Source organism: Scyliorhinus canicula, chromosome 16, assembly GCF_902713615.1.
Source record: "Scyliorhinus canicula chromosome 16, sScyCan1.1, whole genome shotgun sequence".
NCBI lineage: Eukaryota > Metazoa > Chordata > Chondrichthyes > Carcharhiniformes > Scyliorhinidae > Scyliorhinus > Scyliorhinus canicula.
Window position 1 is genome coordinate 105827068 of NC_052161.1, and position 27002 is coordinate 105854069.

A 27002-nucleotide genomic window follows, 5' to 3' on the forward strand; every position below is an offset into this window, starting at 1 on the left:
TACAGCCACAGTGCATCCGCTAGGGCTGTGGCAGTTAAGATGATGGCAACCATGCCTCATTGGAAACCAAAACCTATTGTTTGCAGGGTTAAAGTGCAGATATAGTAGCATGGTGCGTACTGCCGTACCCAATCAGGCCCAGCAGGCTACACGGTGGCACTGGCCTCATTGCAGCCCCTGACCCTGCATGTCCCAGTCCCACCTTCTCCTCCCCTCCCATTCCCACACCCATCACCAGCTGTTCCCCATGGCACTCTGCCCTCTGCACTGTACCCCTGGCCCCATCAGTGCCCCCGGCACCGGGCGGTGGGGGGGAGGGGGGAGGCCTCTGGCCCCGGCACCCATCTCTGCCGGAAGGTATATCGGTGGCTGGCCCTCCACATGCCAGTTGTATGCTCAGCGTCCCCTGTCCGGTGCCCTCCTGTGAGATCTACTGTGGGTGTCCTCCTTCGGTGGGCTGTGTGATGCCTGGCCAGCAGGGTGGCGCCCGGGTGTGGGTGGTGTGGGGGGGGGTGCCCATACGGCCGGTGTCTCTTTGTGCAACCACTGGCCATGGTGGGCGGTCAGTGGAGTGCACAGCAAGATGGCTGCCTTGCAGGACGTGGCAATGACAGCAGCCGTGCCTAGACACCCCATTCCTGGGCAGCCACGCTGACATTCAAGGACCTGCCGGACCGAGCAGAGAGACAGTGCGACATCTCTGCCAGATCAGGGCTCATCTGGCACCATGGGGGAATGGGGGAGGACACCCGTTCCTGGTGGTCGTCAAGGTGACGGCCCGTCCTCTGGCCACCCCTCGCTACTCCACCCAGCCCTGGCAGAAGCCACCTCATCCAGTAGTTGCATCTTTGGGAACATGTCCTACCTCCTCCCTCTCCCTCAGCAACCACAGTGCCTGCTTCTCAATTTTATATGACACAAGTGAATCTCGCCGTCGGTAATTCCTCCTGGTGGAGGCGGACCATCGCTGGAGGAAGGGTAAATACCAGGGCAGGCCTGTTAATGACATGCCAACAGCGTTTACTGTACAATTTGCATGACCATGTTGGCCTGCAGGTAGAACATATTCACAGTGCTGTCGAGAGGCTGGAGCACGGGAATCCGTTTGGCGCTTGGCGCCGGCCACGATTTTCAGCTCACACGTGATTCTCCGCCCAATCAAGTTTCCCAATTCAGGCATCGGCTGATGGAGAATCTCGCCTTATAGATTTGAGAGGGAGAAGGGGAGTCATGCACCAAAATGTTAAATTTAGGGAAGGCTCATTTTGAAGAGGTGAGACAGGAATTGAGTCCGATAGATTGGGCGGAACAATTAATGTATCAAACAATGGATGTACAGTGAAGCGTTCCAAAATGTATTTGTTGGAATATAAGAAATGTACAAAGCCCTGAACTACAAGAACTCTAGGATCTGGATTCTCTGATATTGAGGCTATGTCCGGACCATGGATGGCATTCTCCCCTACCCGGCATGACAGAGGGTCCCGGAGTAGGGGAGTGGCGCCAACCACTCAGGGGTCGCGCCTCCCCAAAGGTGGGGAATTCTCCCCACCTTTGGGGGCCAGCCCCGCGCCGGAGCGGTTAGCACCAGAAGACTGGCGCAAAAAACCGGCGCCCCCGGCAGCGGGGCTGGCCGAAAGGCTTTCGCCGGTCCGCGCATGCGCGATGTGGGGTTCTCTTCCGCTTCCGCCATGGTGAAGGCCGTGGCGGGCGCGGAGGAAAATAGTGCAGCCAGGGCACTGGCCCGGAGTCTGAGCGGGGGGCCCCGATCGCGGGCCAGGCCACCGTGGGGGCATCCCCCAGGGTTCGATCGCCCCCCCGCCCCCCCAGGACCCCGTGGGCCTGCTCGCGCCGCTGAGCCCCCGTTCCAGAGGTGGTTTAAACCTCGGCGGCGGGAGAGGCCTCCCAGCGGCGGGACTTCGGCCCATCCGGGCCGGAGAATCACTGCAGGGGCCTCTCCGATCGGAGTGGCGAGATTCCGCCGCCGCCACTTCCTGGGTGGCAGAGAATCTCTGCCATGGCGGGGGTGGGATTTTAGGCGCCCCCAGGCGATTCTCAGACCCTGCTGGGGGTCGGAGAATTTTGCCCCATGTGTCTAATATTACACCCAGAAAGTCGGCGCTGCCCCCGCAAAGATGCTCTGCCCGGTGGGGGGCAAGCAGCTGCACTATGTAACGGTGGGGGAGGGGGGGCAAGCAGCTGCACCATGTAACGGTGGGGGAGGGGGGGGCTATCAGCTGCACCATGTAACGGTGGGGGAGGGGGGGCTATCAGCTGTGCCATGTAATGGTGGGGGGGCAAGCAGCTGCACCATGTAATGATGGGGGGGCAAGCAGCTGCACCATGTAGCGGTAGGGGGGGCAAGCAGCTGCACCATGTAATGATGGGGGGGGCAAGCAGCTGTGCCATTTAATGGTGGGGGAGGGGGGGGCTAGCAGCTGCACCATGTAATGATGGGGGGCAAGCAGCTGCACCATGTAACGGTAGGGGGGGGCAAGCAGCTGCACCATGTAATGATGGGGGGGCAAGCAGCTGTGCCATTTAATGGTGGGGGGGCAAGCAGCTGCACTATGTAACGGTGGGGGGGGCTAGCAGCTGCACCATGTAACGGTGGGGGAGGGGGGGGCTAGCAGCTGGACCATGTAACGGTGGGGGAGGGGGGGCTAGCAGCTGTGCCATGTAATGGTAGGAGGAGGGGGGGCTCGCAGCTGCGCCATGTAACGGTGGGGGGGGCTAGCAGCTGTGCCATGTAACGGTGGGGGAGGGGGGGCTAGCAGCTGTGCCATGTAATGGTAGGAGGAGGGGGGGCTCGCAGCTGCGCCATGTAACGGTGGGGGGGGCTAGCAGCTGTGCCATGTAACGGGGGGGGGGGCTAGCAGCGGCACCATGTAACGGGGAGGGGGCTAACAGCTGTGCCATGTAAAACACCTGGCTCACTCTGCAGATAAAGACGGAGAATTGCCCGGTCCGTGGCCATGCATGCACACGGCGGAGACCTGTAGCGGTCACGCTGTACAGCATGGCGCCAGCCCTGCGTGGACCCGGCCTTCCAGATGGCTCCACCCCAACAGTCTCCCCCCCCAGCCCCCGCCAAAGCCCCCCCTGGCCAGTGGAACGGTTCCCCCCACCGACTGTAGTGGCTCTGGACAAAGTCCTCAGCTGCCACATGAGGTTGACGAGACCACAGACCACAAGTGATCCACAATGTCAGGAAGTCGACCCATCGGAGGCGCAGCATCGGGGGGGGGGAGGGCCTTCAGGTGATGTCCTGAGGCCGTCCCAACGGCGTGCGGCTTACTCACCGATGATGCCGTTTTGCAGGGGATGGAGCATCCGAAAACAGGCGCAGCCCCCGATTTTGGCGTCAAAACGGATTCTCCGCCCAAACGCCCGAATGCGATATCGGTGTCGGCAATCGGAGAATCCCACCCTATGTGTCATTAAACAACCTTGGCCAGCAAGGGAAGTCAGAAAAATTATAAAACTAAAAGAAAGGACGGGATCCCATGAACTGGAAGAACAACAAAGATATACAAATTTAGCAAGAGCTGCTAAAAACTTTAATGCAAAAAAATGTTTATGAGGGAATAAATGAAAGGGGTAGGAAGAAGCTAAGATTAATTGCATCCCTTAATTACATAATTGGGTAATATTGTAATTGAAATCAGGAAATGCAGACTGGCGAAGGATAAAATATCAGCGATTAAGGAAAAATTTAAAATAATTCAAGGGGAAGAACTAACTAATAATTCAAGTGAAGAACTGACTAGGTTTATGTTGCACGTTTTACTATGGGCGTAAAACGCGTTTATTGGAGTGCATTAACACGCCTCCGAGTTCGACGTGTGCTTAACACTGCTAGGCTCTGTTCTATGTAATTATTTAGCTCTGGAGTCGCCAGTTGCCGTATAGGCAACGTCACAAGTATTCCAAGGTCAAATTCAAAGTAATAAAGACGATACACCGATTAGTCAAGTTCAAACGATCAATATTTATTATACAGTTAATAATAAATGCTCATGCACACACTAAGAGACTAAGCTACAACTAAACTTAAGCAATCAGAATACTTATCTAACAGGAACAGGCAAGGTCAGAGAACGAGGCCTTCGTCCTGGTTTTGTCTGCAGCCTTCAGCAAGCGTTCTGGCACTTGGGAGTCTAGTGGGCTTGGATCGCGTAGCGAGCGTTGAACTTACGGTTTCGGCGGCTGGTGCTCAACGGCTGGAGTCAGGATGCCAGGTGTCAGTCAGAGCCGGAGCACGGGTTTAACAGACCGGACAACAAGAGGTCCCTATCTTTTATAGGGGTTCCGTTGTCCTTCCCTCTTCTCGGGCGGGCTCTACCTATTGGATCAATTTCTTATCGATACTGGATTAATTCCCCAATGCGAGGGGATCTCCGTGATGGAGGGGGCGTTTCTTATGTCCTTTTGTTTGGAGGTTTCTGGTGCCTCGATGTCTGGGTCTTGATTGGCATGTGTCCATTCAGAACCAAATGTATCTATTGTGTGGGTGTTCAAGTCTGATGGCCTCATTAGCATGCAAAGCGTTTTGCCATTTGCACCTAGCTAAGGTCTTTTCACCTGAGCCCAAACTGGTTTCTGCTGCTGCAGAATGCAAACTGCTCTTTGCAGACTGCTGTTCTGGCTGAACTGTCTGTTTCCCAGCAGCCTTCCATTTTAGTTTGGCTCAGTGTCCATTTTGCGTGGCCAGCATGGCTACATTCCCTCCTTGTGATCCTCACAATCATACTATTGTGAAGGATCACCTATGTACTTTGCCTTCCTTGTGTTCTGACCTCTTGCCAGTTCCTGTTCTACTCTGTTCTAAACTATGGGAAGAAGAGAAAAAAAATTTTAACTAACATTTCTACTTGGCCCTAAGTCAAAGGGACATGCATTACTACAACTGGGAACCTCTACCTATCACTATTAACCTTAACCTTAACTTAAACATTTAATCACTCTAAAACCTTAACCATTCACACCACAACATCACACTTCCCAACTCGGCAGTCGAGTATGGAACAATATAATACATGGCTGAATTTTATTTACAGAGTGTTGTAATCAGTGAGGGGTTGAGGGGTTTGGTGGAATCCGAAGATGGGGGATTGCACTCTATAGATGGGTGAGGTGCTGGAACGAGAGGCTCTCCTCTTCCATTTCCTCAACCTGAGGGTCTGCACTAGGATGGTGAGGATCGCGATCACCAACAGTGATTCGATTATGTAGGACATGGAGTACCACGTCATGAATTTAGTACACCAGGTCTGAACCTCGCTGATCAGAGCTGAGCACTGGGGGTTTGTTGTACTAACATTTACGGTGGGGGTTGTGGGGGAAACGTGTCTTGTTTCCACACATATACATATGACATTGAACAGTAATAAGTGGGCTTCCATCATTTTGCTGTTCTTCTTCTTTCTCTTCCTTCTTCCTCCGGTATTGACAATCCTGGCTTCGACCTCTGTCTCGTCCTTTGAAACCTTTGGGATCAAGCACAGTATCTGTCAATACACAGTTTAAGACCTTTACTTGTTAGTGCATCTGTCTTTCAAAACCCAATTGACCCTTTAAAATGACTGGCTAAGTCACACCCTGTGACTCCCCTCATTTTTTTTTTTTCAAAAAGCGAATTTAAAGACCAGCATACACCTAACAATCCTTCCTTCTGCGAGCCGTCTCGCAGGCTTTGCTGATTTACCATCCGAATGTTCCCGGATGTAAATAGCATGTGGGATGGCGGCCGAAGGGCTACCTAACGTAAAATGAAAACAAACTTGGAAACAAACATCCGAATGAGTTGCGTATGGGCCGCTACGGGTACGAGTTGGATGGGATCCCCGGGTAGGGCGTGCTGTGCCATACCCGAGCTTGGCTGACCAAGGGTTGGTTCTCAGACAGGGCGGGTCCTCAGTGCCGTTTGTCCACTGCCTGAGTAACCTGGAAAGAAACGGGTACGAATGTGTTGACCATGACTTGCAGCCTCTATTTCGCCGAATAGAGGGGCACCTAAAAAACCAAGGGAGCCAAGATGCTCCAACTGAGGACATGAGCTGGTCTTCAGATATTTTAGACGATACGGTGAGCTGCTCACCAGGCTGTCACAAGTGTTACAACTTTGGAAAAGATCTCCAATCAAACCGAAGTTCTCAAAAGTTTCGGCAGACAAGCTAACGTGTATGTGAGGTGGTCACAATCTTTTCAGCTGAAAAGAAGATGTCCATCCTCCAACTGAAACATTTACATTCCTGAAAACAAACAAACATAAAACGAAGACAAACATACGTGCAGGTTCCATCAGAAAGGACATCGTTTCCCTCAAACGATTCCTATCTTACATCATCTGGACACCTCACTTTGATTCTGCCTCTGTGAACAGGGTCACAAAGGGGTTGCCGTGTCGGGAGTCAGACACCGTGTCGTCCTGCTCTCCCGGATCCCACACCCTTGTGTGGATCAGGCATGCTATTTTGGAGTTGTGTGACCGGGGGTCACTTTCATCATTGCGGACAAGTCTGTAGGAATTGTCCCTGTGCCATTGTGTAGCGTCGAGTGTGTTGTCGGGGTAGTCGGGGTCGGGTGGTGGTTCCGGATATTTGAGGTAAGTGACTTCCATGGGGTCACTGGAGTCGGGGTCGTAGTTGGTGCAGTGTGGGCTGTATGGCTGTGTGCTGTCGCTGTCTTCAGAGTCAGTGTCAGTCCTGCTGTCTCTGCTGTGGCAGCTTGTGGGCGTGTCGGGGCGTGGTCTGTAGTGGTCTGTGGGCGGAGTCGTGGGCGAGTCCGTTGATGAACTGGTCTGTGAGGGGGATGGTGGAAAAGTGTCTCTGGTGGGCGGGGTGGAGTGTTCTGCTGCATCCAGCAGGACATGGTGAGCATGGTTGGCCTGTGTTCCATATGCCTTTAACTGGTTTATATGGAACCACGCGGTCTTCCCATTAGGATACTTTATTCTGTAAACGGAGGGGCTAATTTTGTCCGAAATTGAGTAGGGACCGGAATATTTTGGAGCCAAAAAACTGCTGGGGTTATAAACAGATAACATTACCTGTTGCCCAACCTGGAATTCTGTGGTGTGGACGGTCTTATTGAAACAGGCAGTCCGTTGCTGTCGGCGTTTCCCTAGCTGGACTGCGGCTGCGAGCTGTGCAGACCTCACAGTCTCAACTAGATCTTTAACTGCCTTTTCATGTGTGAGGGCCGTCACTTCGGGGCTTGTCATGTCCAGTCCTAAAAGGAATTCTGTACCTTTCATAGGGCGTCCGGTCATGAGTGTGTGTGGTGTGTATCCTGTAGATGTGGAGACAGTGTTCCTTATGAACATAAGTGCAAAGGGGAGCACTGAATCCCATGTGGAATTATTCTCTTGGACCATTTTCCTGAGGGTAGTTTTTAGGGTCCGATTCATGCGCTCCACAATCCCGCTGGACTGTGGATGATACGCAATATGGAAGTTCTGTTTGATTCCGAATATTGTCAGGACGTTCCTCATGACCCGTCCTGTAAAGTGAGATCCCTGGTCCGAATCGATACTTCGGGGTAAACCCCATCTCGTGAAGATGTGGTGGGTCAGGATCTTTGCAGCTGTCTTTGCTGTATTTGTTCGTGAGGGAAATGCCTCTACCCATTTGGTAAAGGTATCTATCACCACCAGAACGTATTTATAGCCATTCCTACAAGGGGGCAATGGACCTATAAAGTCGATCTGGAGGTTTGTCCAAGGGCCGTTAACTGGGCGAGTATGCCGAAGTTGTGCTTTCTTAGAATACCGCTCCGGGTTATTCTGAGCACAAATCAGGCAATTCTCTATGTAGTGCGTTACATCATTCCTGAGATTAGGCCACCAACAGAGTTGCCTGAGGTGCCTCGTTGTTGCATCAATTCCCTGATGCCCGTGTCCGTCATGGAACAAGGCAATCATCTGATTCCTGTCCTGCTGTGGGACCACATAAAGTCGGTCCTTAATGATCACACCCTCATGTGTGGTCAGTGCGTGTTTAAAGTGCTCGTAAGCAGGCACAAAGTTTCCCTTGAAAACCTCCCTGAGGTCTCCGTCCTGTTGCTGTGCTGCCACGAGATCTGTAATATCAGTCTGTGAGACTTGGACTGCGCTCACAGGGGCGCTAGCTGGTGCGCTAGCTGGGGGGGTCCATAAGTGTCCTCTCCTGGAACCTGCCTTAGCCAACGCGTCGGCTTTTACATTCCCAGGGGGTGATGACCTATGGTGGCTTCGAACTTTTATAATGCCGAAGGTCCTGTCCTTCGCTTTCTCTAGGATATGCTGGAGTAAGGGGGCTGATGGAAGGGGTTTTCCGTCTGCGGAGACAAAACCTCGTGTCCTCCACAGGGGCAGAAAATCGGTTAAACTGTTACAGACATATAAGCTGTCCGAATATATGTCTGCTGGGCTGGGGAAAGAATCGGGGTGGTCCACTATGTACGCTATGGCTGCTAGCTCTGCTGCCTGCGCGCCTAAGTGACCTGGTAACTTAAGAGCTATCTCTTCGAGAGCGCGCCCCTGCGCGTCCTCTACATAGATGCCGCATCCTGTGATACGCTCACCATTTAAAACTGTGGAGGAACCGTCTACATAAATCCTCAAGGGTCCACACGTGTCTGTGGGCTGGGGGCTTTGTTTCGGGTTCCCTATCTTCCTGGGGGGTGTTTTTGCTAAAAAGGGTCCTGTGTTATGCAGGGGAGCTACAATTTCACAGTCATGGGGCTGTCCGGGGTATTGGAGGTTGTCTGCTAAGTATGTGTGGGTGCGTGTCCGTTTCACTGTAATGTCCCGTCCTTGTAAAAGTAGGGTCCACCTAGCTGCCCTAATCTGGCTAACTGAACCGTCCTTCAGTCGACCGTCTAGTAGTAGCTGTGTGGGTGTGTGTTCGGTTAGAATGGTGATGGGGTTGAGTCCGGTGATGTATGAGAAATACTGCACTGCCCAGAAGACAGCAAGGAGGTGCCTCTCACAGGCCGAAAATCCTTGCTCTACCGGGTCTAACAGTCGGGAGGCATAAGCCACTGGTCTTAGCTGCTCGTGCCGTTCCTGAAGCAACACGGCCGAGAGGGTTAGATCTGTGCTAGCTACCTCGATTGCGTACGGGGAAAGTTGGTCGGGGACTAGCAGCGCGGGTGCTGCACTAAGGGCTCGTTTCAACTCTTCCACAGCGCCTGTATGCTGCGGAAGCCATTCCCAGGGGGCTCCTTTCTTAAGGAGGTCTGAAAGTGGGGCGGCTTTTGTCGCGAATCCGTCGATGTGGTTCCGACAATAGCCAACCAGTCCTAAAAACGACCGGAGGGCTGAAACATTCTGGGGAAGGGGCAATTTGACAATCGAATCAATTCTTTTGAATTCGATCTCGCGTTTGCCGTGCGTGATGACTGATCCCAAATACATCACTTTACTTTCCAATATTTGGGCCTTTTTCGGGTTAACTTTACAGCCAATTTCAGTTAAGAGTTCCAGGAGTTCGGCCAGAAGCGAAATGTGCTCTGCCTTTGTGTCTGTCTGCAGTAGTAGGTCGTCTACATACTGTACCAGACATTCGGGTCGGGAAAATTTTTCTAATCCACTTGCCAGCTGTCGGTGGAAAATGGAGGGTGAATTGTGGAATCCTTGTGGGAGGCATGTCCACGTGTACTGCTGCGTTTTAAAAGTGAATGCGAATTTGTATTGGCACGCTTTTGCCAATGGTATTGACCAGAATCCATTACTGATGTCCAATACCGTGAAGTACTTGGCGTTGAGACCCTGCTTGAGCATGGTCTCGGGACTAGTAGCTACCGTTGGGGCTACTGCGGGGGTTACTTTGTTGAGTTCCCGATAATCGATGGTCAGACGCCATGATCCATCGGGCTTCCTCACTGGCCAAATAGGGGCATTGTTGGTGGAGGCTACCGTTCTCAGTACACCTTGGTCCAACAAGCTGCCTATAACCTTTTCTATTTCCACCTCTGCCTCGAGGGGAAATCTATACTGCTTTTGTGGTCGGGGGTCCTGTCCGGTAACATGAACTTGTCCAGTCATTCTGCCACAGTCATGACGGTGACTTGCAAATGCTGTCCTGTGTTTGTTTAGTAGGGCCTTAATTTGTCGGTCGGTGTGGAGTGTAGTCAGGTCGAATGAGTACTCTCCCACTGCGCTAATCCGATTAGCGTAGTCTCCTACTGTGAGGGTGGCTGGGGCTCTGTCTGATCTCGCCATTCGCCAGACACACTGGTTCACTGGGTCGAACGACAAGCTATGAGCGTGCATAAAATCTATCCCCAGGATGTGCTCTGCTGTCCGGGGAAGATTTACTAAAACTACGGGGTGTCTTGTGCTAATGTTCCCTAGCTGGATCGCTACGGGTGCTGTGATATGTCCCTGCTGCGAGTGTCCGGTGAACCCGCTAAGTGTGATGGTGGAGGTGGTCGGCCACGTGTCTGCGTGTGCCGTGGTTGTGGAGTTAATGGTGGTGCGGGATCCTCCTGTGTCCCACAGTAACTCTATGGGCTTCCCTTTGACTTTTGCCGTGACTACGGGCCTCCCTGATGAGTCCCATAGTGTGTCACAGACCCAAGTGGGGGAGCCCGAACACCGTCAGTTCGTCTCGTCCACATTGGTGGGTCCTGACTGTACTGCTACATTGTGGATGGGTTTTGCTTTGTTGCGGTTCAGAGTGCCTGTCTGCTGGCCTCTCTGAGATCGCTGGGGTGCATTACACTCTTTTGCCCAATGCCCTAACTGTCCACAGTTATAGCATTCCTGTCCTTTCTGTTGTGGGCTGCTCTTGCCTTCATTTACCCATGCGGGCTTCTGGTGCTCTCTGACTGCTTGGATATCTGCAGCAGCCTGAGCCTCTTCTGGGGATCTAACTTTTCCTTTTGCCTGAAGCGATTGCTCCCAAGCGCGGGACAATCTTTTCAGGACCCATTTTTCGTTATGGGCCTCTTCTGAGGGGTCGTAACTATTGCAAGCGCTCTGTCCTGCTTCTGTTGCGTGTGAGATAATTGTGCGCGTCCACTTAACCATGTTTTCGCGGGTTAAATGCGCTCTATCTAGCTGTCCGAAAACTGCGCTGAAGTGAATCCACAGCCTTCCTGCGAATGCTGTGGGGTGTTCGGATCTCTTCTGCCTGCACTTATTCAATCCTTCTACGGGGTCACCTCTATTGTACCCGATGGCATCTAAAATGGCAGTGTGCATCTCCTCTAGGCTGCCTCCTGCCACGTTTTGTGGGTCGGGGAGGGCTGCCACTACACTCTGGTCTAAGCTCAGCACGGTGAGCTTAACCTGCTCTCTCTCATCCAGGCCGTACATGGTAGCCTGCTGTTTTACTTTAGCGAAAAACTGGTGGGGGTCTGCGGTGGGGAGGAACGGAGTGATCTTTTCACAAGCGTCCCTTAGCTGGGTTACTGTTAAAGGGGTGGTGTAAGTTATGTCTGGGGCGCCTTCTGATTCGGCTTTCCTCTGTGTGGTTACGGGATTCATGGGTGCGGTTATGATCTGAGCTGTGGGGGGTTGGGGTGCCTGTCGTTTCTGCTGAGCTGCGGGCGCACATGTTCCCTGAACATAACGCTGCGCTGTCTCGCTTAATTCCTGCCAATCTGGGGCATTTTCCCCATCTAACTGTGCTCCAAAGGTACTTTGGAAGCCATTCTGCACCGAAAGCAGAGATTGCAGTTCCGCAATCTGTTTCCTGCATTTCGCGTGGTCAACTGTGCTTTGTCTTTGTTCGGTCGTTGCAGCATGGAGTGCTCTCAAAGCTGCTTTGAGATCGGAACATTGCCTCTGCAATGCCTCCACCTGCTTTTCCGATTCCTGTCTTATCAGAACGGCACGTTGCACGTCCTGATAGGCTTTCTCATACTGGGTCTGGGAACTGTTCAGATGAGCTAGACAAGACTGGTGAGCCCTCTTGGCATCATCCACCTCTCTACCCTTCTCTGCCAACTTCCCTTTTAATTCCAGGTTTTCTTTCTCGATGTCCCTGACATCGACCTTACTCATTCGGTTCCTTTCCTCTAAATCTGCCCGGAGCGTCCTGATGACCTCCTCTGCGCCTCGCAACTGTGCCAAGCAGGACACAATCGCCATCGGCTTGCGTGCTTTACCTAAACTCTTTTTGTGTATTTGAGAGAGGTTCTCCCACCAAGTATGACCTATACTTCCGGGACCTGTCTCCTCATTTGCACAAAACTCTTTCCAAAGGGGCCATCCCTTTCCCTGCAGATATTTGCGGAGTTCCAGCTCCCACGTGGGACACTGGCCTACTCTGCTACTGCTGCTGGTCGCTGCGACCACAAACTTTGCTGGATCCATCAGACGTTCCATTGCCTGCATGGCCATTTCCTCTGACTCTCTTTTTATAATTTTGGAACAGGGGGTTGTTGGGGTGGTGTTTCGAGAAAAGGGTACGGCTTACGCTATTTTCCGATCACAAAACTACCGAAAGTTTGTCGCAACAAAAAGCTTTCAGTTTTACCTTACAGCCCTGTTAGTACGCATGCACTAAACACACTTCCGAATTACGCTTATTATTTTGAACACCTTGAATACTTGTGATCTCTTTCTTTCTCTGCAATTTGGAGTTCTAATTCAAATTTCAGGGTCCTGGACACTGTGGTGTTTCCACTTAAAACAGGGTCCCGGCGGATGTCGCCACTAAATGTTGCACGTTTTACTATGGGCGTAAAACGCGTTTATTGGAGTGTATTAACACGCCTCCGAGTTCGACGTGTGCTTAACACTGCTAGGCTCTGTTCTATGTAATTATTTAGCTCTGGAGTCGCCAGTTGCCGTATAGGCAACGTCACAAGTATTCCAAGGTCAAATTCAAAGTAATAAAGACGATACACCGATTAGTCAAGTTCAAACGATCAATATTTATTATACAGTTAATAATAAATGCTCATGCACACACTAAGAGACTAAGCTACAACTAAACTTAAGCAAACAGAATACTTATCTAACAGGAACAGGCAAGGTCAGAGAACGAGGCCTTCGTCCTGGTTTTGTCTGCAGCCTTCAGCAAGCGTTCTGGCACTTGGGAGTCTAGTGGGCTTGGATCGCGTAGCGAGCGTTGAACTTACGGTTTCGGCGGCTGGTGCTCAACGGCTGGAGTCAGGATGCCAGGTGTCAGTCAGAGCCGGAGCACGGGTTTAACAGACCGGACAACACGAGGTCCCTATCTTTTATAGGGGTTCCGTTGTCCTTCCCTCTTCTCGGGCGGGCTCTACCTATTGGATCAATTTCTTATCGATACTGGATTAATTCCCCAATGCGAGGGGATCTCCGTGATGGAGGGGGCGTTTCTTATGTCCTTTTGTTTGGAGGTTTCTGGTGCCTCGATGTCTGGGTCTTGATTGGAATGTGTCCATTCAGAACCAAATGTATCTATTGTGTGGGTGTTCAAGTCTGATGGCCTCATTAGCATGCAAAGCGTTTTGCCATTTGCACCTAGCTAAGGTCTTTTCACCTGAGCCCAAACTGGTTTCTGCTGCTGCAGAATGCAAACTGCTCTTTGCAGACTGCTGTTCTGGCTGAACTGTCTGTTTCCCAGCAGCCTTCCATTTTAGTTTGGCTCAGTGTCCATTTTGCGTGGCCAGCATGGCTACAGTTTAATATAGCAAACAAAACGATGAGGGAGAAGTCAATCAATTTAAATTTAGACAAGTTTTCATTAAAAGAAGGAGGTAATTGGTGTGTTAATCATGATCTTCACAAACTGTCTCATTATAAGAATTGTCCCCTTGGATGGGCAAGCTGAGTTCAATGTCCTAATATCAATCACACTTCATACTAACCCACTTCCAGTGATCAGTCAAGCTCTGTGTCGAGATATCCTTCAGCAACTTACAATTTAGAACATAGAACATACAGTGCTGAAGGAGGCCATTCGGCTCATCGAGTCTGCACCGACCCACTTAAGCCCTCACTTCCACTCTATCCCCATAACCCAATAACCCCTCCTACCCTTTTTGGACACTAAGGGCAATTTATCATGGCCAATCCACCTAACCTGCTCGTCTTTGAACTGTGGGAGGAAACCAGAGCACCCGGAGGAAACCCACGCAGACACGGGGAGAAAGTGCAAACTCTGCACAGACAGTGACCCAGCAGGGAATCGAACCTGGGACCCTGGAGCTGTGAAGCCACAGTGCTATCCACTTGTGCTACCATGCTGCCCTAAATTTGATATTTCTCTTCAAGTAGTGAACAGAAAGTTTCATTTATGTAGGGCCTTTAATGTAGCAAAGAATCTCAACCCCTTACAAGCAAAATTTGATATCTTGTGTGGTAAACCGCTGTTGCACCTCTATTAGAATATTGTAAATGTGAAAACAATTTGTTGTATATAGTTCTCCACCACCCCCGCCGGACTCAATTTTAACAGGGTGTGAATGTGGTAAACCACTGTTGCACCTCTATTAGAGGATGTATGGTAGGACCTGTACTACAGGTACGTTGGTAGTCCCTGCCTGCTGGCTACGCCCAGTAGGCGGAGTATAAATATGTGTGTCCTCCATGCTGCAGCCATTTTGCCAACTGCTGTGGGAGGCCACACATCTTAGAGCAATAAAGCCTCAGTTGTATCCAACTCAAGTCTTTGTACAATTGATCGTGCATCAATTTATTGTTCTAAGATTTTCAAAAGATGGACCTCCGTATCAAACCGGATCGCGTGCAGCTGGATCCGCATTCAAGCGATGCCAAAAAGGACTTTCAACACTGGCTAGCTTGTTTCAAGACGTACATCAACTCAGTGCCCATCCCTGTCTCGGAGGCTCAGAAGATACAAATCCTGTACTCAAGGTTCAGCTCCAGCGTCTTTCTGCTAATCCAGGAGGCGCCGAACTATGCTTCTTAAAGAGAATTACGCTCAGAAGAACGAACACGCTCGTCGCCAGGTGATTCCATAGAAGACTTCTGGCGGGCCCTAATCCCACTCGTCCGGGACTGTGACTGTCAGGTCGTTACGGCCACTGAAAATTCAAACCTCCTCATGCGGGAAGCGTTTGTTACGGGGATTGGGTCGGACCTCATACGCCAGCGACTGTTAGAAGGGGCCACGCTCGACCTGGCAGAGACAAAGAAGCACGCGCTCTCTATGATGTTCGCCTTGCGCAACGTTCAGGCCTACACCCCCAGCCATTCGGTCACCCCTCCTACACATCGTGGACCCCACAGACGGCCGCCACAGCGGGGGCCTTACCCAGCCAATACGCCTGCACCATGCGCCAGCCAGCGAACCCCGGGGGACCCTGATGTTACTTTTGCAGCCAGCAGAAACACCCCCGCCAACGCTGCCCGGCCCACGCTGTCTTTGTAAGACTTGCGGCAAGAAGGGGCAGAGGCCCGCGCAGTCGCCGCTATCGCCCCCGCCCCCCTCGTTTACAGACAATGGGCTCCACCATCTTCACCTCCCCGGACCATGCGCGGCCAGTGGCCGCCGCCATCTTCTCCCCCTCGGACCAAGCGCGGCCAGCGGGTGCTGCCAACTTCCCCTCCGAGCAACACGTGCGTCCCATGGGCGCCGCCATCTTGTTCAACCCCTACCATGTGCTGCCCATGGGCGCCACCATTTTGTCCTCCTCACGATCTTCAGGTGCCGCCATCTTGTCCCCCCATGGCACATGGGCACCGCCAGTGTTCCAGGGCCTGTGCCCCCCCCCGGTTCTCCATCATCCGACACCAGTGATGACTGACCACGACTCACCTCAGTGACCATCGACCAGTCTTGTCCGCACAACCTGGCCACCGCATCGACCAGCATTAAAATCAACGGACATATGACCTCTTGCCTGCCGGACTCCGGGAGCACCGAAAGCTTTATACACCCGGATACGGTAAGGCGCTGCTCCCTCGCGGTACACCCCGCCAACCAAAAAATCTCCCTGGCCTCTGGATCCCATTCCGTGACGATCCGGGGGTACTGTACGGTCACACTCACGGTCCAGGGCGTAGAATTCAGCGGCTTCCACCTCTATGTCCTCCCTAACCTCTGCGCTGCCCTACTACTCGGCCTGGACTTCCAGTGCAACCTCCAGAGCCTAATCCTCATATTCGGCGGGCCCGTACCACCTCTCACTGTGTGCGCCCTCCTGACCCTAAAGGTCGATCCGCCTTCCCTCTTCACAAATCTAACCTCAGAATGCAAACCCGTTGCCACCAGGAGCAGACGGTACAGCACCCAGGACAGCGCCTTCATCAGGTCCGAGGTACAGCGGCTGCTTCGGGAAGGCATCATCGAGGCCAGCAACAGCCCCTGGAGAGCCCAAGTGGTAGTAGTTAAAACTGGGGAGAAATACAGAATGGCTGTTGACTACAGTCAGACCATCAATCGGTATACGCAGTTCGACGTCCTCCCACGCATATCTGATATGGTCAATCAGATTGCACAGTACCGGGTCTTCTCAATGGTAGACCTCAAATCCGCCTACCACCAGCTCCCCATTCGTAAATCGGATCGTCCGTATACTGCCTTCGAGGCAGACGGCTGCCTCTATCACTTCCTCAGGGTTCCCTTCGGCGTCACCAACGGGGTCTCGGTCTTCCAAAGGGAGATGGACCGAATGGTCGACCGGTACGGTTTGCGAGCCACCTTTCTGTACCTAGACAATGTCATCATCTGCGGCCATGATCAGCAGGACCACGACGCCAACCTTGCCAAATTTCTCCACACCACCACTCTCCTAAACCTCACCTACAACAAGAAGAAGTGCGTGTTTAGCACGACCCGCTTAGCCATCCTCGGCTATGTGGTCCAGAACGGAGTTCTGGGGCCCGATCCCGACCGCATGCGCCCCCTCATGGAGCTCCCCCTCCCCCACTGCCCCAAGGCCCTCAAATGCTGCCTGGGCTTCTTTTCGTACTACGCTCAGTGGGTCCCAAACTATGCGGACAAGTCATGCCCACTCATACAGTCAACCCATTTTCCCCTGTCGGCCGAGGCACAACAGACCTTCGCCCGTATCAGAACTGATATCGCCAAGGCCGGGATGCACGCAGTCGATGAGACACTGCCCTTCCAAGTAGAGAGCTGCGCAATAGACGTCGCCCTAGCCACCATGCTCAATCAGGCAGGCGGACCCGTGGCATTCTTTTCCCGCACCCTTCACACCTCAGAAATTCGGCACTCATCCGTCGAAAAAGAGGCGCAAGCTATCGTTGAAGCTGTGCGGCATTGGAGGCATTACCTGGCCAGCAGGAGACTCACTCTCCTCACTGACCAACGGTCGGTAGTCTTCATGTTCAATAACACACAGCGGGGCAAGATCAAGAATGATAAGATCTTGAGGTGGAGGATCGAGCTCTCCACCTACAATTATGAGATTTTGTATCGCCCCGGTAAGCTCAATGAGCCCCCAGATGCCCTATCCCGAGGTACATGTGCCAGCGCACAAGTAGACCGACTCAAGACCCTGCACGACAACCTTTGTCATCCTGGAGTCACACGGTTGTACCATTTCATAAAGGCCCGCAATCTGCCCTACTCCGTCGAGGAAGTACGGACAATCACCAGGGACTGCCATGTCTGTGCGGAGTGCAAGCCGCACTTCTACCGGCCAGACCGTGTGCGTCTCGTGAAGGCCTCCCGCCCCTTTGAGCGCCTCAGTGTGGATTTCAAAGGGCCCCTCCCCTCCACCGACCGTAACATGTATTTTCTCAGTGTGGTCAATGAGTACTCCAGATTGCCCTTCGCCATCCCATGCTCCGATATGACATCTGCCACCGTCATCAAGGCCCTCAACACAATCTTCGCTCTGTTTGGTTTCCCCGCCTACATCCACAGTGACAGGGGATCCTCCTTAATGAGTGATGAGCTGCGTCAGTTCCTGCATAGCAGGACGACCAGCTACAACCCCCGGGGAAACGGGCAGTTAGAGAGGGAGAACGTCTAATTGGCCCTACGGTCCAGGAATCTCCCGGCCTCCCGCTGGCAGGAGGTCCTCCCTGATGCACTACACTCCATTTGGTCACTACTGTGCACCACCACTAACAATACACCCCATGAACGTCTTTTTACCTTCCCCAGGAAGTCCACATCCGGGGTGTCGTTCCCGATTTGGCTCGCAGCTCCAGGACCCGTCCTGCTCCGTAGGCACGTCTGACTCCACAAGGCAGACCCGTTGGTGGAGAGGGTGCAATTGCTCCACGCTAACGCCCAGCATGCCTACGTGGCATACCCCAACGGCCGCCAAGATACTATCTCCCTCAGGGACCTGGCACCAGCAGGTCACACACACACCCCCGACCCGGCACCACCCTCCTCTCCCCTGGCGCTCCCAGCAGCAACCCCCCAGGACCATCCGTCCTTCCCTGCCCACGCCCGAGGATGAAGAGGATTTTGGCATGCTCCCAGAGTCACCGGACATCAGACCAGCATCGGCAACGCCGCCACCACTACGTCGCTCCCAGCGGCACATCAAAGCCAGGACCAGTTAAACCTCTAACTGGTCCACTGGACTTCAAAAGACAATTTTTTTCCCTTTCTCTCCATCGAATATTGTAAATGTGAAAACGATTTGTTGTATATAGTTCTCCACCACCCCCGCCGTACTCAATTTTAACAGGGTGTGAATGTGGTAAACCACTGTTGCACTTCTATTAGAGGATGTATGGTAGCACCTGTACTACAGGTACATCGGTAGACCCTGCCTGCTGGCTCCGCCCAGTAGGCGGAGTATAAATATGTGTGTCCTCCATGCTGCAGCCATTTTGCCAACTGCTGTGGGAGGCCACACATCTTAGAGCAATAAAGCCTCAGTTGTATCCAACTCTAGTCTTTGTGCAATTGATCGTGCATCATCTTGTTAACTATCAGGCAGGATTTTCTGGCCCTGACACGGGTGGGCATTGTCACGGGCGGAACAGGAAAATTTGGAGCCTGGCTTTCCAAATATTCCTGTCCCACCCACGACGATGCCACCAGTGCTGGGGCTGGAAAATACTGGTGATTAAGGCATTAATCACCGGCGGGGGTGGTGGAGAACTATATACAACAAATTGTTTTCACATTTACAATATTCGATGGAGAGAAAGGGAAAAAAAGTGTCTTTTGAAGTCCAGTGGACCAGTTAGAGAAGACAACAAAAGTTTAGTCAAAAAGATAAGTTTTAAGGGATATGTTATAGAAGGAGTGAAAGGATGGACGGCACGGTAGCACAGTGGTTAGCACAGTTGCTTCACAGCACCAGGGTCCCAGGTTCGATTCCCGGCTTGGGTCACTGTCTGTGCAGAGTCTGCACCTTCTCCCTGCGTCTGCGTGGGTTTCCTCCGGGTGCTCCGGTTTCCTCCCACAAGTCCCGAAACGGGCTTGATAGGTGATTTGGACATTCTGAATTCTCCCTCCATGTACCCGAACAGGCGCCGGAATGTGGCGACTAGGCGCTTTTCAAAGTAACTTCATTGCAATGTTAATGTAAGCCTGCTTGTGACAATAATAAAGATTATCATTATTAGGCAGCAAAGTAGAGAGATTTAAGGTGGAATTTCCAGGGCATAAAGGCTAGACAGCTGAAAACACATTTGTCAAATCGTGGACAATAAAAAGTGGGGATGCCCAAAAGGCTCAAACTGGTGGAACACCGAGACCTCACAGGGTGAGGGGAGGTTACAGAAATAAGGAAGAGGTGATGCCATGGAGGGATTTGGACACAAAGATGAAAGTTTTAAATTTGACCAGTTGCAGGTTCCCAGTCCACAGGATGTCAACGAATACGGGATTGGGGATTTGGCGCAACATCCTAAAGCAGTTTATCAGACAGACACCAAACAGAAGAGAAAATAGAGGTGGTAATGTTGTTATGGAGATGCCTAAGGCATGAACAGAAGTTAGAATTTTAAGGGAGCCTTTGGAAGCAGAATTGAAGTTTAGATAAGAGAGAGAATTCCAGAGGAATGAGCAATAGCTGAAGGAATGGTCACTAATGCTCGGGCAGGGGGAGTGAAAATAAAGAAATACGTGAGGTAAAGCCGCCAAAGTCCCAAATGGCCGTAGGCTGCTTTCCCCTTTGAGGGGAGAGAGCAGACTGGTGGTGATTTAACCTGAGGATCCCCACACCTCAGGCGAGGGGCAAGATTTTTTTTTCTTTTTCTATAGATTTAGAGTATCCAATTATTTTTTTTTTCCAATTAATTGGCAATTTAGCGTCGCCAATCCACCTACCCAGCACATCTTTGGGCTGTGGGGGTGAAACTCACGCAGACACAGGGAGAATGTGCAAACTCCACACGGACAGTGACCCAAGGCTGGGATTCGAACCCAGGTCCTCAGTGCCGTAGGCAGCAATGCTAACCACTGTGCCACGTGCCGCCCCGGCGAGGGTCAAGGGTGAGAAGGCAGGGCCTTAATGGCGGGGCCATGAATTACCTTAAATAAATAAATATAATCGGTGTCCAACCATTGACAAATACTTGATGGAATCATGGATTGGCCCAAGGCTATGGCAGAATTTGATATCACAACACAGATCTTATAATCAATCCAGTTGGGTACAAGGTAGTCTGTGGGGCTTTGCAAAGTTGGTATTTCCTTGCATTCGTTCCATTCACAACTCTGAAAAACGGTGTGTGTGTGTCCCTCGTGGATACAGATTCAGGTGTAAAAGTGGAATCTTACCCACGGCTGCATAATGTGCAGCAAATCCAGTGTAGTTCTTCTCGTTTGAGTAATCAGTTCTGAATATAACTGTCATGTTGTTCCCTGTGGAAAAGTATTGTTTGTCACCCGGAACCTCTTCTGTATCTGTACTGGTCTCACCACAGAGCTTGACCAGCTGTTGTCCCGTCAGGATCTGAACAGAATTGGGAGAAAAGAAAACGTTGGCACTTCAAAAAAATATTAAAACTTCTTTTTCTTTCATCTGTCATTTTAAACCTACTTTATTTTTGTTTGCTTCAGGACTTAAATCACTGTGCTCCATTAGTAACAAACTGCAGGTACAAGATATCTCTATCAATCATTTTAACAAGGGCATTAATCCATTTTGAACATAGAACAGGGAAATTTTAAACCAGCATGTTAAGACCATAAGACATAGGAGCAGAATTAGGCCATTCAGCCCATCAAGTCTGCTCCGCCATTCAATCATGGCTGATATGTTTCTCATCCCCATTCTCCTGCCTTCTCCCCATAACTTCTGATTCCCTTATTAATCAAGAACCTATATATCTCTGATAAATGTTAACACATTTTTACGTGCTAATACAAGACAGGCCAATTTCAATCCATTTTAATTTTCCTTGCTTGCTTTGCCTATATCATTTATAATTTTCACATTCTCCTTCACGTGTGTATTTTTACAGTAAGGTTGGCTGATACTTTGACCTCTGCTCAATACTCTGTACCAACTGCATAATGGGATTTTGGCTTTCATTCCGGATACTACCTGCCCGACTCTCCAGCCTTCAATCACTCCTGTGTACTGTAACAACCTTTGAGGTTGGCATGAAATGATCTACATGACCGGTTGGGTCTCTAGTCACATCTGCCGCTGGTAATTATGCAATTTACAGCCACATGAACATAAAAGTCTAGTGCCCGCTATCTTCGACAACCAACTGGGCGGGGAGAAAACCTTTCGCTGTTGCATACAGTGATATTGTTTTTTCTATTTGGAAATTTCCTCTGCATTTCCTGTACAATCACAAATATTGGGCGCGATTCTCCCATATGGGGAGAAATCGTAAGGCTGGCGTCAAATCCGGGCGGGTTTGACGCCAGCCCCCCCCTTCCCGACCAGGAACCGATTCTGGTCCCCGGTCGGGGCTAGCAGCCCGACGCCGTAAGCTCCGGCATCACGGGCTTAACGAATTTCGTTAAGCCCGCTTGCCAGAGTTAGCGCCGGCTGACGCGTCATATGACGTCAGCCGCGCATGCGCGGATTGGAAGACTCCAACCCACGCATACGCGGATGACGTCATCGCGCATTTGCGCAAAACCCGCGCATGCGCGGGCCGGGATGCCCCTCAGTCTCCCCGCGAATGGATACTGCGGGGCGGCGGAAGGACAAAGAGTGCGCGGGCATCGGGCCCGCTGCCCGCGATCGGTGGGCACCGATCGCGGGCCCATGGCACCCTTGGCACGGCCATGGTACTGCCGTGCCAATCGGTGCCATGGTTTTAAAAATCGACAGTTTACGGCCGTTTTTACGAACGGCCAGACCAGGTGTGTTTGCCGTTCGTAAAAACAGCCGTAAAGGGCTGGGAACTCGGCCCATCCATCAGCTGAGAATCGCTGCCGGCCGTAAAAAAAACGGCGGCAGCGATTCGTATCGGGAGTCGGGCGTGGGGGGGGGGGGGGGGGAGAATAGCGGGAGGGCATCGGAACAGCGTGGCCATAAAATTTTACGAGCCACGCTATTCTCCGCACCGTCGGGAGTGCGGAGAATCGCGCCCATTATCTTTTTAAAAAAATATATTTTTATTAGCATTTCTCTTGTTTATAAATCACAAATATTTTCAACAATGCTTTTAATATTTTGTTAGCAATTGCTGCAGAGAGAATCTTTCGTAAATTGATTTCAAATGTTAATATTAACATGCCAGATTAATTTTTGAAAAATATATTCATGGGACGACACCATCGCCTCCCCTTAATTCTTACACCAATGTTGTTCCAGGCTTATTTCACCAACATCTTGGTTACCTAATATTTTGTTTTATTGGGGCGATTTTCAGCTCGGGATCACCGTCAGGGAAAATGGCGGTGTGTACGGAAAATCCGGCGCGGAAGGGAAAACGTGATTCTCTCCGGAGAGACTGCATTTCTTGACTTTTCCCACCCCTCACTGGCGGCGACATGAGGTTCACGCCCATAAAGGGCAGGAACCTCATTTGAAAACATTTGACTACATTTTAATATTATTAGTGGGCCTCCTCGGCCATATGACTCCTCCCCCTCACTAAATGATCATACTGGTGTCGGTGAGGTTTACTGCGGTTTTTAAAAAATGAGAATCATTCCCTCCAGGGGTGAACAGTATAGCCCTCGGCAGGAGAGGGGCATGCCCGGGCAGTGTCCAGGCACTGTACCCAGGCACAGGATGGCAATGCCAACCTGGAAGTGCTAACCTGGCAGTGCCAACCTGTGCCAGGGAGTAGTGCTGGGGTGGGTCCTCATGGTAGCCCTGTGGTTGGGGGGGGGGGGGGGTGTTCCATTTATGTATGGTGGGGAGGGCAGGGGAAGAGCACAAAGTGAGGGAGGAACTTTCAGACGCTTGGGGGAGTGGGTACTGAGGTCGCGAATGCCAGCAATACCTCCGCGGTGGTGGTAGGGGACGGGGGAGGTTGGGGGGGGGAGCTTGTCCATGGGATGGGGTGGCGAGGAGAGTAAAACTTCTGTTCTGATTGGGGTTCCCGTTAAAGATGGCGCCCCGATCTCTGTGGAGCTGGGTGTCAGCTCTATCAGGCCTCGTCCCACCAGAGTGATGGCATAAACCACGCTCACTCATTTTGTTTCTGTTAAAGAGTCTCAAGATTTGGAGTGAAAGTTGGTCAATGCAACTGGAGAGCTACCCGCCAGTTTTCAGTCTGAGCCTGACACTTTGAAAAAAATATGGTAAGATTCCGCCCAATGTTTGAGTAAACTCATTTATTCAACTAAAGTAGAGATACCTTAATATGGTCATAGCCACAGCGGTACGATGGCTCGAGGTTGAAATGTGAGAAATACAGTTTTATCACAAATCCACGAGGGACAGAGATGTTCCAGGTTTGATAGATATTGTCTCCATATGCAGTTGGAAAACCAGGGGATTGAAATTGCCCAAACGTGTCATTCAACTGAAATCCAAAAGCTGCTGGACGCAGGAGTGAGACCCACAGGAATAGCCTGGGAAGAGAGATTAACATAACAGAAGTATATCACTTGGAATGGTTTGAGCAGCAGCTGCTAGACTCCAAGGAAATTGTTTTGATAATCTTTTGTCCTTGCCTCTCCCGATCCCCCACACCCGAGATCCTCGAAGCACTTGCCCAATTCTGGCTTCTTGTACATCTCTATTTTTCTTTGCACCACCACTGTTTTGTGTCTTCAGCTGGCTGGGACCTGAGTTCGAGAATTCTGTCCCTAAACCTTTCCCCCTTTAACATTCTCCTCAAAACCTTTCTGACCAAGGCTTTGGTCACCATATCCAGCTATATGTGGCTCAGTGTCACATTCTGTCTAGTCAATCCCTGAAAAGTGTCTCCAAGCTAATGGACAAAAGCAACAACAATTTGCACTTGTGTAGCAATAAAATGTGCCAAGTGCAAGTTGTTGTTATTGTTGTTCCTTAGCTTGAAGACTGCCCACAGTGGGAAATGGCATTCTATTCCACTTTGGTATTCAGTGTAGGATAGCCAATCCATCCAGAATGGCTGGGAGTCCCGGGAACTGCCCTCAATTGCCCAGTGGCCAACACAAAGAACTCTGGGAGCATTTCGGCTCCCAGCAATGGGAGCCAGCCAATCAGAGCCCGCACTTGGGTACCACCTGACCCCATAGGTGACCAGGACAAATTGCCAGCCAATCACAGCTCATGCTCATGTGCCAGCTGACCTTCCCTACGCCAGGAACCTACTCGCCCACCCACGGAAAAGCCTGACTCAGCATTGGCAGAGGCCACTTGATGGAAAAGTCTGAATGGTCTACAGATCATGTGAGAAGGTGAGATGATACCCACTTGGCTGCAGAGTTGGAGGAAAACCAAGGTTAGGCTTGGCTGTGTAGTATAAGGCTGTTTGGGTAGATCAAGGATTGATGTGGGACTGGAGAACAATGGTGCCCACACATTGGTGTAGAGCGTCACAACACGGTAGACTGTGTGTAATAAATTATGGAAGGAGCCAGCATAGAAACAGCACCCATGCATGGCAGAACCTTGGATATTTATATAGCTATGGGTTACCAAAGAACAAGGCTCACTCAGTGGCACCCTGAATCTATGCGCACAGCCGATGGAGACAGCTGATGTGACTCGAGACCAGGTGACCAGCTTGATGGAAAAGCTCGATGGAGTAGAGCCCTGTGGCTGCTTTTAGCTGTATCTTTGCAACTGCCAATCTCAAACGTATTCCATTGAACTATATAAATACACAGCACAGAAAAGAAGCCATTCAGCTGAACAGCTGACTTCACTTCTGCCAAACTCTTCTGGAATGTGTCCAGCCAGCATTGACAACCTTAATTCAGGGCCAGCAACAATTGAGGTTTAATGGAGTAAAGCAAAGCTCCCTCTGTTTCAATAATATTCCTTACTAAAGCCTCAGGACAGTATCAACCACTGCGTCAAATCATACAGCACAGAATAAGACAAGCTATTCAGTCTATTGTGCGTCTGCTAGCTCCCCTGCTCTTTCCCTGTAGCCCTGCGTCAGATAAAATATAAACCTTCCCATGCTGGGCAGTATGGTGGCACAGTGGTTAACACTGCTGCCTCACAGCGCCAGAGACTCGGGTTCAATTCTGGCCTTGGTTGACTGTGCGGAGTCTGCACTTTCTCCCTGTGTCTGCGTGGGTTTCCTCCAGGCGCTCCGGTTTCCTCCCACAGTCCAAAGATGTGCGGGTTAGGTGGATTGGCCATGATAAATTGCCCTTTAGTGTCCAGGGATGTGTAGGGTAGGTTATGGGGATAGAGCGGGGTGGGCATGGAAGTGGACATGGGTAGAGTGTCACCTGAGGCCCTCCCCGATGGGCCGAGTCCTGACGGTGTGGGGCGCGTGTGCTCTCACTTCTCTGGGACCCCATGTGGCGGCTGTGGTCTGTGTCCTACGGCGCCACAGTCGGAGGGGGAGGAGGACTGTACCACTGGCAGGGGGGGGGGGGGGCCTTCGGCTGAGGCTTTATGTGGTGCAGCTGCTAAACCCCCCCCCCCCCCCACCGGGCGCAGCAAGCATCGGTACGGAGGCAGCGCCCACATTTTGGTCGTAAAACCAGACGGATCCTGCGGACAAAGCCACAGAATCGGCGAATCCAGCCCTATGTGTGTTAATGCCCTGGAGAACCCGTGTTCCGAGCCATCCAAACTGATTTCACGGAATGCCCTGACAGAATAGGGTGGTGTCTCCCTGTCCCATCCATCCAGGTTGGATTCAAAACCCAGGCTAAGAATGTGAAATTCCACTTTTCCAACTCACTCTGCTTGTCAGACCCCAATAAAAATATTAGTTTTGTACTGTAATGGAATCACGAGAGAGTGAGAGAGAAAAAAAATCAGTTTTAAGATAGAACGTTTGCATGAAATTTAAAAACAACATTTCAGATTAAGCCTACAGATCCTTCCAGCTCAGACGCTGTCCATTGATGTACAGTTTACTGACCATTCTTGCTCACTTAATGCTCCCTCCGTTGTACTTACCACATTGTAAGAGATTTCTGCATTTCCCCTCTCAGTTGCTGCACCCTCGATTCCTGAGAGTCCCTGTGGTGTCTGCACATGAGCAGATCTGGTGACATTGTTTACTGTCTGATGAACCTTTTGCTTCTTGTACCAGGGGTTACTGAACTGTGCTATCACCTTCCCTGTAAAAATAACAGCAGGCCTTCTTAAAGGGATACTGCCTCATTGCCCTTATTAAACCTTCCGCCAACTGTTGATAAACACAATTTCATAAATCGCATTAAGACGTTGGCTCTCCTCTACAAAATATTTTTAAAAGGCTGCCCAAAAACCAAACTAATTCTCCCAAAGAATAGATTTGGCAAATATTTTCATTGAAGATGTGCCCCTTTAAGTCAGCCTCAATGACCTCTCTACTGTATCGAGTGATGAGAACACTCTTTCCTCTTGTTTTCCATGCCCCATTTGTTTTAGCCTTTCTCTCTCTTGCCTGTTCAAATATACGTTCCGATAGAATTCCCTTTTGATAATTCCCTTTCCTCCTTTACAGCTTTCCTGGAGGATTAATTCCTCTGGTGATGCACTTGTTTCTAGATTCTCATTTCAGAAAGTAAGTCACATACTTGCCATGCAGACAGTAATCACAGGGGCATCTGTGTGAAAGGCTAAATAGATATCGAGATAGGTATCTA

At 51.0% G+C, this 27002-nt stretch overlaps 1 protein-coding gene across 2 annotated transcripts in view; it reads right to left on the minus strand.

Moving 5' to 3' along the window:
* The window catches only part of LOC119950611 (mannan-binding lectin serine protease 1-like), a 53098-nt gene extending 26622 nt beyond the window's left edge, over positions 1 to 26476 (minus strand). The window contains exons 1-3 of one of the 2 annotated variants that reach the window (XM_038773198.1): positions 26329 to 26462; positions 23606 to 23822; positions 20610 to 20784 (exon numbers count right to left, since the gene is read on the minus strand). In XM_038773198.1, coding sequence (XP_038629126.1) covers positions 20610 to 20784; positions 23606 to 23822; positions 26329 to 26426 — 490 coding nt within the window. In that variant the 5' untranslated portion in view covers positions 26427 to 26462. Of the gene's footprint in view, positions 1 to 20609; positions 20785 to 23605; positions 23823 to 26328 lie in introns of both variants that reach the window. The other variant, XM_038773197.1, reaches the window with a different exon arrangement.
* Between the last annotated feature and the right edge of the window lie 526 nt (positions 26477 to 27002).